This window comes from Nicotiana tabacum, chromosome 22 (genome assembly GCF_000715075.1).
Source record: "Nicotiana tabacum cultivar K326 chromosome 22, ASM71507v2, whole genome shotgun sequence".
NCBI classification, from domain to species: domain Eukaryota; kingdom Viridiplantae; phylum Streptophyta; class Magnoliopsida; order Solanales; family Solanaceae; genus Nicotiana; species Nicotiana tabacum.
This window is the reverse complement of record NC_134101.1, coordinates 9,287,474-9,301,540: the sequence shown is the minus strand read 5'-3', so window position 1 is coordinate 9,301,540 and position 14,067 is coordinate 9,287,474. Positions and strand designations below refer to the sequence as shown.

The following is a 14,067-nucleotide window of genomic DNA, read 5'->3' as shown; positions in this document are numbered from 1 at the left end:
AATAGCTGCCCACCCAACCGCTTAAATTAAAAATAGCCGATGGAGGTATAATATATGCATAAATTATGTATTATATGCGTATAATTGGGTATAATCAATGTATAAACTATATATATAGGTAGAAAAAGTAAATAATAAATATGAACGGCTATTTGTGTAAATATTCCTTTTTGCAATAGGTACATACTAAAGCCCAAAAGTTATACTTAGGCCCATGACGCCGGATTTTCATTTTCAAAATAAAGAAGAAAATAATTGGGGAGTGTTCAAGCACTCGAGCCAACCTCCGACCCCTCTAGGCTCCTGCTGCTGTTGTCGGTAAACTCCCCTTCCTTCTCCTCCACACGCCCTTATTCTTTCTTACGGCTCTATGTATATACAAAACACACGCATATACAAGTTTCTATACAAATATAGAATCAAGAACTGTTTTTTTTTTAAAAAATGTGCTTGCATTTTTTTTTTGTTCATGTTTCAACATTTTGGGGCCTCAAAAGCTTATGCGGATTCAGGTTTTTAAGTTGGTAGATACTGAATAACGTTGATGGAAAAAAGAAAGAAAGAAAGACATAAAAGATAAAGAGTACCACTAGACCTGCGGCTACTTTGTGTGTGTGTGTGTGTACAGCCAATAGCTGATGTAACTGTCTTCAACTTCTTTATCTACTTGAGAGCTGACTGTTGTACGGGTTTCTTCAACGAAGTGTAACATATTATATGACTTAGTAAATAGCCCTTTATCCCAATTTCGCGAACGGTGTTCAAAATTTAATATACACATATAAAAAATATTTTTTTGACCTATATACACAATATAAGTTTCTATATACACAGTATACTTTTTCGATGAACGATATTCGGCTGACCACCCTTCAATGCTTGTGCCTACGCCACTGCTCTCAGAGGCCAGCTCGTTGTAACCCTAGAAAACGGGTTTTTTTTTTTTGGGGTGGAGGTGGGGGGTGGGGAGCTATACAACATCCGCCTGCCTTAGTAATGCTAATACCTCATCTTTGGTGATAATACTATTACTAACTGGAAATGGATTAAGGAGTCTTCTTGCATCTTTGACAGCTGAGCTCCTTTTATTCATTTACAATTTTGTTTGCTTTGGAGTATTGGTTATATGATATGTATTAGTGTCTATGAATTTGAAATAGTTTTGTTGACAGAAAAAGCAACCATTAGATTATATAGTGTGACTATGGGGGAGGATAATCACGTTCTAACAATGATATCTCACTGCTCTACAAGGAGAGAAAATTCTTAAGAGCAACAAATTAAGTATAAGTCTAACTTTAGAGAAACGATGTTAATTCCCTTGTTCCTCAATTTTCACAAAAAAAGTTGATATAAGCCAAGGACTTGCCCTTGTTTTTTTGTTCCCTTCTTTTGTTAGTTGTTAATGTATTCTCTTTTGTGTGGAGGTGCTTTCTCCCGTACCATTGGATATTCTTGAGCAATTGAGAAGAAACATTGCATTCTAGAGACCTAATCATATTAAGTCGTGATAGGATGATGATGTATAGGAGTTGCATTATATTTTATGCTCCATTACTAAGTCGGGCACTCTGTGGTGTAACGCGATTGAAGATGATTTGGTCAGTGATTCTTGAAAATTAAACCTGTCTCTGAAGTTAAAATACTACCTCCCACAGAAATAAGTGTCCTCTATTATGTATTTTACTTCCTAATGAAAAAGCATTATGGTATGCTTACATTAACCTAGTATTCCCTAGGAGCTTAATGATCAAGGGCTTTTACAGAAATGAATCAACTCTCAAATGCCTTCTCATGGCTGAATTTGGGTGTCGCAGATACCCGGGACGATACAGAAACTCATGGGGAAACTGAGACGGTAAATGGAGGAGGTAACAATGGGGGCAGAATTTGTATTTAAATGCCTGCGAGAGCAGAATTTGTATCTAAATGCCTGCGTAATTCTAAGCTTTCTAGATCAATAGCTATGCTGAACTTATTAGTCGAATAAATGAATGGTCAATATTAAAAGTTGGAGATATGTAGCTGATCCTTGCAAGAAAATGACAATTTTTGAACTCTTCAGATAAAGCCAAGGAAAAAGATGATAGCTCAGGAGAGGTGACAGCACTCAAAAATGAAAATGGGGTTCAGAGGTCACCTTTGCTTCCAGGAGAGTACAAATTTCCGCTTGTATGGATTGACCTTGAGATGACTGGTAAGTATTAATTCATGACTCGTTGGAATTGGCCTGGTTCTTAAAGATGATGTACTAAAGGACATCAATAGACGTACTTTATTTTCCAACGACTTATGACATCAAGTACATTCAGTATGATTTTAGAGCATTCTATAATCTCTCATGTTTGCAATCCTATGTTGATTGTGTTGTCTTGAGCCGTTGATACTACCAGAGTCTTTTTAAAGGATGGTTACAAATGAATGTTGAATATTTCCCCTCCTCAAACTTTGCATTTTGTGTCTTATGCCAGAGAGGCCTCCTGAGTATCATCATCCCTAATGAACTAACTGCTCCCAATCATTGATCCAAAGAAGAAACTCTGAGCTTCTTTTTCTCCTGTTTTCCAGAGGCTGTTTCAAATTTGAGTCTTGAAAACAAAGCAGTATTGCACATCTCCAAAAGTGCTGTTGGAGATGAAATTTTGATAGTATTATTTTCTTTTGACATTTCCTTTCTACGTAGGTTTGAATATTGAGGTTGACAGGATATTGGAGATTGCCTGTGTGATTACAGATGGAAATTTGACCAAATCAATTGAGGTAAAATTGCCTGTCTTTTCTAATGTATTCTACATTTCTATTCTAGTTTAGCATGTTGTTAACATCATCACGGGGGAGTTGTCTATAGTAATGTGTATGGTACATATCACCATAATGCTAACTGGCAGACTGCTTTGCATGGCATTGGTAATATCCTTACTTCCAGAATCAAAAAAAGAATCATTCGGGGCATTAAATAGCTTGTATCCATAGAACATCTGGCATGACATAGATAATGAATAAATAGGAGTTAATATCATTCCAATTGCCATTACAAAAGTAATTATAGTATTTTTGAAATTAAAAGATATTTTTGGCCGGTATTTTTTTTTTTTTTTGAGATGGATTTTTTGCCGGTAATTATTCCATCCGCAATATACAGAACTTACTCCACCTTATCTGTCATTAGAATTTTGCCGTGCTGGATCTCTTCCTTGTGCATCTATACATCTCGTCAATACATCCCGTGCTTCTACTAACAGGAGTTTATTATGTGCTTTCAAAATTAGGGTCCTGATTTGGTTATACATCAAAGCAAGGAGTATCTGGACAATATGGGAGAATGGTGTCAAAGCCATCATGCAACAAGTGGTAAGTGGCTTAATGTGTACTTTGCTCTAGGTTATAAGTTGTCTCATCTGGAATGCAACTAGCATGTCACCATAATAGATTACATTTTTTTTTGTTGTAATGTTAGTTCAAAGATGAAACTTAATGTAATTTAGGTTTTACTCAGGAGGTGCTCAAGAGTACCATCACCGAAGAAGAAGCCGAGACACAGGTATCCTATTCCTTTTTGGCTTTAGTATGCTTATGTCATGAACATTATTTCTGTTTTCAGACTTGAGGATCATATGTAATAGAGTAAGCAGCAAACAATAACTGTCTTGAAGTTTTGCTTCCTCTGTTTACAGGTTTTAAGTATAATTTTATATGCTATGTTATTTTGTACCTTCAATCTCAAAATTAGGCACACAAGTTCCTATTTATAGCTTCTTTGATTGTTTCAAGAATCTGTTACTTGGAGATGTTAACTTTGCATAGCATTTTGAGGTAGAGGTACATCCCAACACATGGAAAATGGCCTTGTGATGAATGGCATTCATCCGAAAAGGCAAAAGATATAACTTCATATTTCTTTAAGAGCTGTAACCGGCATTAATATCTTCCATTTCCTCTTCCCTTTTTCTTCTTTTCTTAATCTGTTCTAATTTTTCCCTTTTGGTGTATATTTTTTACCATTTATTGCTATGCTTTCAATATTGCTGCCATGATAGAGCAGCGTGCAATTCTGGTTGAAAGAACCCACAGATTTCCATATATGTGTGCTAGAGGTTTCTACAAGTTGGTCCGTCAGATTAATATTCCTTTTTGTTCCCCTTGCTTTGTGTAGGTTGCTGAGTTTGTCAAGAGAAACATAAGGACGTATACACCACTACTCGCAGGAAATTCAGTCTATACGGATCTTCTGTTTTTGAAGGTATGGTGATTGGTGTGTGTATGTCTAAACATGTAAACATCATTTTGAGGAATCTCATCTACAAGTAGATGTATGTGATTATTTTGTAATTTTACTACAGTCAACTTTATAGCCTTTCAAAGTTCAGGCTTGTAAAGTAGTTAGTTATTAACTGTTGTCATTCTAATTAATTCATTGCAGAAGTTTATGCCAAAATTGGCAAGTTTGTTTTCACATGTACTTGTTGATGTCAGCAGCATAAAGGCATTGTGTCTTCGTTGGTATCCACGAGTGAGGTTTATCTGGTATATTCGATGTATTCATCGGGTCGGTGGGGGAGGATTAAATCTTTGTTTCTCAATTCTAATGAGAAATAGGCTCTCTACCTTCTCAGGGTAAGGATAAGGTCTGCGTATTGTTCTAATGAATGGGAGCCTTGGAGCAACGGTAAAGTTGTCTCCGGGTGACCTATAGGTCACGGGTTCGAGCCGTGGAAGCAACCATTAATGTTTGCATTAGGGTAGGCTGTCTACATCACACCTCTTGAGGTGCGGCCCTTCCCCTGACCCTGCGTGAACGCAAAATGCCTTGTGTACCGGGCTGTCCTTTTTTTTCTTTTTTTTTGTTCTCAATTATGATTTCAGTATCAGTATTTGATGCTTTGATATAATAGGCTCGATTTCTCACTGTTGCATGGTGTGCTGTTTTTTTTAAGACAACAGAAAGGCTCCTCAAAAGAAAAACAAGCACAGAGCTATGGATGACATTAAGGAGAGCATAGCCGAACTCAAATACTACAAGGAACACATATTCAAAGCCTCCAAGTCCAAAAAGTGATAGTGAAGGAGATTTGTATCTCATGGTTGAGGATTCTTTTCATCTGATTCCCAAAATGAGGGGTTGTCTGCCGGTGGAAAGTGATACGAGCATTTAAATGTATCGTCTTTTTGTCTAAGTTATGAGCGTTTGGCAAACTGATTTCCTTGTACCTTCACATCCTTGGCTATCATATATAATTGGATTTAATTTATGTACACTGATCGTGTAAAAAACATTTACGTTATCAGGCAGGCTATAGAAGTATTTTGACTTATTATAGCAGGTTACCTGCCTTATTTTCCAGGTTTGATCGGGAAGTTCTTTTGCGTTGATAGTGTATAAAAGTACAACAACAACAACAAACCCAGTGCAATCCCACAAGTGGGGTTTGAGGATGGTAGTGTGTACGCAGACCTTACTCTTACCTTGTGAAGATAGAGAGTTTGTTTCCGATAGATCATCGGCTTAAGAACAGACAGTGTATAAAAGTTAAACTCTTGTAATTTGGGGGGTTTTCTATTTCAACTAACAAGCATTCCATATGAAAGCTTATTTATTCATCCATTTGTTTGTGTTTTCCTGCTTGGTGAGAACCAATGGTAAGAGGTATTATGTTGTATGCTAGTTGACAGCAGACGAACTCAGACCAACTAGTTGTAATGATCATATTCTTGAATTTGGAATGAAAAGAAGAAATAATAGTTTCTTGCATAGGATAAAGAATAATAACAACAACAACCCAGTAAAATTTCACAAGTGGAGTCTGGGTATGGTGTGTACGCAGACCTTATCCTTACCTAGAGGGAGTAAAGAGGCTGTTTTCGATAGACCCTCGGCTCAAGAAAACGAGAAGAGATATGGGATAAAGAATAAGACTCATAAATAAAATAGCAGTTATAAAAACGATTCAACATTAAATAAATTAGAACATGGAAGAGATTCATCAAGAAAAATATCTAATTCTATTATAATAGAAGCATATCAAGTGCAAGTGATCAGCTAAACACACATTTCCATTCTCACACCTACTTTATCTAGTTCTCAAACGAAATATAGAACACAACAGCACTGGAAATTGATAGAATTTTTTTAGTATATTATTTTGAAGTTATGAGGGTTTTGTCACTTGAAAACATAGATGTATAATTCAAAGAAAGAAAAAGAAAGAAAAAAAGATGTTAATTAAAACCATTATCGAGGTGGATCTAGTAAAGAAGTTACGGGTTTATCCGAACCCAATAACTTTGATTTAGACCAGTATATATCTTAAAAATTCTACTAAATAAGTATACGATAACAACTATGCTTCAGTCCCAAATAAATTACGGCGGATAACATGAATCCTTATTTAAAATGATAAAATTTGAACCGAGTAAATTAGACAAAATATAGTAGATATTCGAATTGAAACCCATAAAATTTAAATTCTTAATTTCCTAAGGACAGAGAGTCAAATCGGGCATAAATACACACGAAGGATGGATCATATATAAGAGTAGGTTCTTTTAATCCAAATTTTATTCATTAAACTAAAATGGACCATATTTACACAACTCCTATTAGAGGAGACAAAATATAAAGAGTGCGCTTAACAAAAAAGGCTATTTTTGCAATTCAAACCCAGGACTACAGTATATTGTTTTACAGAGGGACAATCACACTCCTCAGAGGCCAGAAGTTTTTCTTTGAAGGAGGTGGTCGATGTGGTGCTGATAATATCTGGAGGGTCAGGTGGTTTTGGAGGGGTAATGATTCGTTGTTGGGCGATGTGGCGGTGACTAGCTTCATGGTGGTGAAGTTGATGCTAAAGATGAAAGAGGGTGTTTTTTAGAGAGAAGTTGGAGAGTTTCTCTTTCTAGGAAAGACCCCTAGTTCCGTATAACTTATTTTTCTATACTCTTATCGTACTCTCTAAGAAATATTTTGTGCTTTTCACCATGCATTAAGTTATAGTTAATTATTATATGAATTGTAATTTTCTAACTTCAAAAGTCGTTTAGCATGTTTGCCTATTATGTTCCTAAAACTTTCTAACATCAGTTGAATTACTGCACCAACACAGTCACATGAAATTTTGGAGACTTTATAATATTCTGAAAGATCAAGGTTCTGCCTCACTTAAGTATTGTAACGACCCGACCGATCGTTTTGGATATTACAGCCCAGTTTTCCTATTTACTGCTTATCTTGTGTTCAATTATAATAATGTGACTTGTCGGGGAGATTTCAGAATGAAATGAAACACTTAGTTCCAAGATTTAAAGCTTAAGTTGAAAAGTTGACTTATGTGTAAACGACCCCGAGAATAGTGTTTTGATGATTTCAATAGCTCTGTATGGTAATTTTGGACTTAGGAGCGTGTCCGAAAAATTATTTGGAAGTCCGAAATTCAATTAGGTTTGAAGTGACTAAAATAGAAATTTAAGTTTGAAAGTTTGATCGGGGAGTTGACTTTTTGATATCGGGGTCGGAATCCAGTTCTGAAAATTTTCATAGGTGCGTCATGCCATTTTATGACTTGTGTGCAAAATTTGAGGTCAATCGGAATTGATTTGGTAGGTTTTGGCATCGACTGTGTCACGGCCCAAAATCTTAACCTGTCGTGATGACGCCTAACGTGGTACTAGGCAAGCCGATTTCTCACAAATATTTCCAACACTTTTAACAAGAATGAATTTAAAGCAGTTTTAGTAGTAAAATTTCTCATAACCGGGATAGAAAACCCAAAACATAATGCGGAATTCCCAACTATCGGGGTGTAACAGAGTACATGAGCATCTATACTTCACAGTTTTGGAAAACACGGTCTATAATAGTCTGAGACCAAATACAGTAATCAAGAAGATAAGGAAGGAGAAACAAGATCTGCGAAACACCGACAACTACCTCGGAATCTCCGAATAATCAATTGTGCGAAGAAATCAACACCCACTGTGTCCGAAAATACCTGGATCTGCACACGAAGTGTAGGGTGTAGTATGGGTACAACCAACTCAGAAAGTAACAATACTAAATAAAGAACTGAAAGTAGTGACGAGCTTCACAACTAAGTCCAATTACAGTAATTTCTAGCGTAAGAAAGTAGGCATGCTAGCAAGTTTAACATTTAAGGCCCAATCAGTAATTTCATATCAAGTTCAACTGAAACAGGAGGTAATATCTCTGAGAAATTTCCAACATAGTGATATATGATAACCGTAGTGCAATAAAAATGAAATCAAATGCATCCTCTCAGGACCACTGTCACTCAACCCATTCCATTCACTCAGCACTCAACACTCGTACTCAGTAGGTACCTGCGCTCATTAGGGGTGTGTACAGACTCCGAAGGGGCTCCTTTAGCCCAAGCGCTATAATCTGCACGGACAACTCACGTGCTGTACGGATAACTCACGTGCTATAGTATCAATATCTGGATCCGCACGGACAACTCACGTGCTATAGTATAATATCTGGATCCTCACGAACAACTCACGTGCTATAGTATAATATCTAGATCCGCACGAACAACTCACATGCTATAGTATAATATCTAGATCCACAAGGACAACTCACGTGCTACACGGACAACTCACGTGCTATAGTATAATATCTCACAATCAGGTCCTCGGCCTCACTCAATCATAAATCTGTTCTATCTCTCGGGCTCTCAATAATCATGAAAATCAGCCCAAACAACAATGATATAATGCATCAATAATGAACAATAGAGACTGAGATAAAATAAACAGGTAAATTGTGACTGAGTATAAAACAATAATTTAGGAGATAATTCAACATGTACACGGCCTCTATAGGTCCCTACAGTGCCAACACATAATCTAAACATGATTTGTGGTTCAATTTCTCTACTACATGGAGAATGTACAGATAACAAAAGATTATTCAACTATATAGTTCCATGAAATTTGACCAAGTCACAATTCCAATGGTGCATGCCCACACGCCTGTCACCTAGCTTGTGCGTCACCTCAAAACCGATCATATAATACATAATCCGGGGTTTCATACCCCCAGGACCAAATTTAGAACTGTTACTTACCTCAATCCGAGAAATTCTTTATTCCAATAAGCCTTTGCCTCGCGAATCGGCCTCCGAACGCCTCGAATCTAGTCACAATTAATTCGATTCAATCAATTCAAATTATAGGAATTAATTCCATATGAAAATACTAATTTTCCACTAAAATTTAAAATTGCACTAAAAAATGCCCATGCGGCCCACGTCTCGAAACCCAACAAAAATTATAAACTATGAATGTGCATCCAACCACAAGTCCAACCATACAAATTTTACCAAATTCGGACATCTACTCGACCCTCAAATCTTCCATTAAAGTCTTTGAAGATTTCTACCATTTTCAACCGAATCTTTACCTATTTGAACTCAACAATCTTTTCACAAACCTTATTGGTACATGTATATATAAATAATACTCTTACACTCAAGAATCATACTCCCAATCACCCATCTTTACCCAAACTCAAAATTGAAGACTAGGGTTAGAAATACTTACCTCTTTGAAGCCCTAGCAAGATCCTTGTGAAATCTTCAAACCTTGAACAAGAATTGATGGACAAATGGCTAGCTCTTCACTTTTTCTCTCTAAGATGCTCTCACCTCTCTCTAAAATATCAGATGAAACCATTCAAAATGACCCCTAATAGTATTTTATAAGAATGGGGTCGGGTTTATAAAACCAAAAAAATGAAGCCCCGAAACACCCTCTGCGGTCGCATACGCGACCGCATAATGCTCCTGCGGACCGCATAATGGGTCGCAAAAAGGCCCTCCGGAACTGGGCAACACTGTTTCAGTATGCGGCCGTTATGCGGTCCGCAGACCTATTCTTCTATCGCATAATGCGCCGCAGACCTTCCTCCAAACTTGCCCCACTTCTGATTTACTCTGCGGCCATTATGCGGTAGCCTAGTTCGGCACATGAAACCTTAATTTCCTTAGCAAATATTTTCCGGGGTCGTTACATATAAGTCAATATCCGGTCATCCTTTTCAACTTAAGTTCTAAACCTTGGAACTAAGTGTTTCAAATCATTCCAAAACCTTACTGGACCCGAACTAATTACCCCATCAAGTCAAATAACAACCGAAAAGCATAATTTGAGTAGTAAATGGGGATACGGGGTTGTAATACTCGAAACGACTGGTCGGGTCGTTACATTCTCCCCATATTAAACAAACCTTCATCTTCGAACGGGTTTAGAATTATACATGGAGTCTCAAATAGGTGTGGATATTTGCTCCGCATCTCCCGCTCAGTCTCCCAAGTAGCTTCTCCGACTGGCTGGCCTCTCCACTGCACTTTCACTGAAGTTATGTTCTTTGATCTCAACTTTCGAACATGCCGGTCTAAAATGGCCACTGTCTCCACATTATAAGTCAAATTACAATCCAACTGCACTGTGCTGAAATCCAAAACATGATACGGATCCCCGACATACTTCCGGAGCATAGATACATGAAACACTGGATGGACACTCGATAGACTAGGCGGCAATGCAAGTTCATAAGCCACCTCTCCAATCTTCTTAAGCACCTCAAACGGCCCAATATGCCGAGGACTCAACTTGCCCTTCTTCCCGAATCCCAACACACCCTTCAGGGGCGAAATCTTGAGTAGAACCTTCTTCCCAACCATGTAAGCAACATCACGGACCTTCCGTTCGGCATAACTCTTCTATCTAGACTGCGCCATGCGAAGCCGCTCCTGAATCAATTTAACCTTCTCCAAAGTATCCTAAACCAAATCAGTACCCAATAGCCTAGTCTCACCCGGCTCAAACCAACCCACAGGATACCGACACCGTCTCCCATACAAAGCCTCATACGGAGCCATCTGAATGCTCGATTGGTAGCTGTTATTGTAAGCAAACTCCGCGAGTGGCAGAAATTGATCCCAAGAACCTCCAAAATCTATAACACAAGCGCGTAGCATATCTTCCAATATATGAATAGTGCGCTCGGAATGTCCGTCCTTTAAGGGTAAAATGCTGCACTCAGCTAAACCTGTGTACCTAATTCTCGCTGTACTACCCTCCAAAATTGTGATGTAAACTGCGTACCCCGATCTGAAATGATGGAGACTGACATACCGTGCAGGCAAACAATCTTGCAGATATAAATCTCAGCCAACCGCTCCGAAGAATAAATAGTACCAACTGGAATAAAATGTGCGGACTTGGTTAACCGATCTACAATTACCCAAACAATATCAAACTTCCTCAAAGTCCGTGGGAGCCCAACTACGAAGTCCATGGTAATACACTCCCACTTCCACTTCGGAATTTTAAGTCTCTGAAGTAATTCACCAGGTCTCTGATGTTCGTACTTCACCTGTTGACAATTTAAACACCGAGCTACAAACTTAACTATATCTTTCTTCATTCGCCTCCACTAATAACGCTGCCTCAAATCGTGATACATCTTCGCGGTACCTGGATGAATGGAGTACCGCAAACTGTGAGCCTCCTGGAGAATCAACTCACGCAAACCATCTATATTAGGCACACATAGCCTGCCCTATATCCGTAATACACCGTTATGGTCACCATTTAAATATCGTGTTGCAAGTGTATTTTTTAAATTATACATCTGTTTGATTAAAAAAGAAGTTGTATAAGCTATGTATCATATTTGTATCTCTTATGTATCACCTATGTATCATATTTGTATCATCTATGTATCTCTTATGTATCACCTATGTATCTCTGTGTATCGGCTCTTACTCATGTCTGTATTTGTATAATAACAAAGCTAACTAATGGAAAATAGTCGTAGCAGCTAGAAAACTGTGTAAATAGTTTTAGAAATTTGCAAATAAGAGTGTGGCTTCATCAATACATATTTTGAAACCAAATAAACTGCAGAACTCGTTGTGAAGAGACTAACTGTGCAACAATCCAAAACGACTGTATCATCTATGTATCATGTGTGTATCATATATGTATCATGCATGAATCTGGAAGAGACAGTGTATCATAAACTACCGTATATTTCTCATATCTTGAATTCACAACACAAAATCAAGGGAGAAAATACCAAAATAAACTAAATTGCAACACTCCAATATTGCAATAAAACTCATTAAACCTTTATAATAGAGCATACATCTCATTTTTCGTACAAATCTTAAAAGTATTCATAAAATTCAAACACGAACAAATCTGATTCGTCTTACAACAATGACAACATAACAGAACACAATACAAAACAAAATTATTGAGTTCATCCTACAACAATGACAAAAGTAACTACTTCTTCCGCTTCCGCGACTTATTCTGTCGACCAATAATCTCATCATCACTTTGCGCGTTCAGTTCCATCTTCTTTCTAGCATAATTCCACAAGAGAGCACCAAATCTGCGTCGGTGTGCATAGGCATTGAATTTTTTAGGAGGCGTCTTGCCCTCAATGAAATACTCGGCAAATGATGCCGCAAATACAAATCAACAATTCACAATTTCATTAGATACACTTGTCAATAGGATTGAATGAGAGAAAACTTAGGAAGTAGCATGTATGTTGTTGTACTGAGTATAGAGTCGAATGAATTTCTCAGCACTTACAAATTGTATGTCAGAAATCCAAGGAATGTAAGTGATCTGCACATTTGAGTCCTAGAATCTATTCTCTTTCTGAAGATTGCCTATTTTCAGAGTCAGATTGTCTGACCTCTTCAATCATTTTAACAACTTCCTCCATGTTGGGTTGCATGTCCTGGGACCTTTGCAACACATGCCATAGCAATTTGTAGCATCTGTACCATCTCTTCTTCGATGTTTTGAAATCTCATCAAATCGACGTCAAAAACCTCTGATGTCCATTCCTCCTTAAGAACTGACTGGACCCACCTAGGAAGGTCAACCATGTCATCGCGCCCCGGTGATTGCATTGGCTGCTTTCCAGTAAGCATCTCAAGTAGTAAGACACCGAAGCTGTAGACATCTGATTTATGACTATGCTTTCGGGAAACACCATTCTTCTTGACCGTAAATGAGAATTTGTATTTCTTGAATATTTGCCTTAATAAACTTGAATTTGATTGTTTTAAATTGTATTTTCTCTTTTGTGGAGCGGGCCGAACGCCTCGACATGTTAAATAGATGCATCTATGGTTCGCGCCCTTCGACCCTCGGCAGTGCACGGTTTAAATATTATGTTGGATCAGGCCGTACGACCTCGACATGATTTGCGCTTGATATATTTTTTTTGAATTTATAATAATTGATATTGCTTTCATTGGCCCGAGATACAAAATGTTAAATGACGAAAATAAATTTGGAAATTCCTTAGTAACAAAAGAATTCTTTACTTATTTCATGATATTGAGCTTACAGCCGTTCTACGTAATCCATGCTAAATTATATCATTGGTATTCTATTTATGGCCCATAGTAAGTGTCGGAGCTGACCCCTCGTCACTACTTCTTCGAGGTTAGGCGGGATACTTACTGGATACACGTTGATTTACGTACTCATACTACACTTGATGTACATTTTTGTGGAGGTGCATATATGTCTAGTGACCTTGTGGGCGCAGATGCACGGTTATTGCGGGGACTTAGGTGAGCTTCATTCCACGTTACGAGTCCGCAACCAGCAGAGTCTCCTTCAGAATATTTATATTTTCTCCTGTTCGAATTTACATTCTGGACATATGTTGTATTTTATTTTGCATTTCTAGTTGAGGCTCATGCACTTGTGACACTGGGTTTTGGGGTGATTTGGGTTGTCCTGTATTGAAATTGTTGTAAAATATTATTTTTTACATTGTAGATTCCATCTTTTATTGTTTAATTGAAGAAAAATATGATTTCTAAAATATTAAAAATGAGAACCATTAAGTATTTATTTTTGGCTTGCCTGGCAGTGGTATTCGACGCCATCACGACATTTAATGGATTTTGGGTAGTGACAGTGACACAACATTTCAAAATCATAAAATATAGGTCTCAAGCCACTTTCATATTTCCACGGCACCTCGTGCCAATTTCTTAATCACAACCGCAC

At 37.6% G+C, this 14,067-nt stretch overlaps 1 protein-coding gene across 3 annotated transcripts; it reads left to right on the top strand.

Moving 5' to 3' along the window:
* The first annotated feature begins 249 nt into the window (after positions 1-249).
* On the top strand, positions 250-5,599 carry LOC107790264 (oligoribonuclease). 3 transcript variants are annotated; one of them, XM_075244876.1, is made up of 10 exons: positions 250-318; positions 1,767-1,871; positions 2,066-2,197; positions 2,684-2,760; positions 3,270-3,351; positions 3,486-3,541; positions 4,154-4,240; positions 4,421-4,510; position 4,614; positions 4,935-5,314. In XM_075244876.1, exons 2-10 carry the CDS (start codon positions 1,769-1,771, stop codon positions 5,054-5,056), a joined length of 750 nt encoding a protein of 249 aa, XP_075100977.1. In that variant the 5' UTR covers positions 250-318; positions 1,767-1,768; the 3' UTR covers positions 5,057-5,314. The 3 variants fall into 3 exon arrangements, with proteins under 3 accessions (XP_075100977.1, XP_016467654.1, XP_016467655.1); XM_016612168.2 differs by having other exon boundaries at positions 4,421-4,614; positions 4,935-5,599; XM_016612169.2 differs by lacking the exons at positions 4,421-4,510; position 4,614 and having other exon boundaries at positions 4,935-5,599.
* The last annotated feature ends 8,468 nt before the right edge of the window (positions 5,600-14,067 follow it).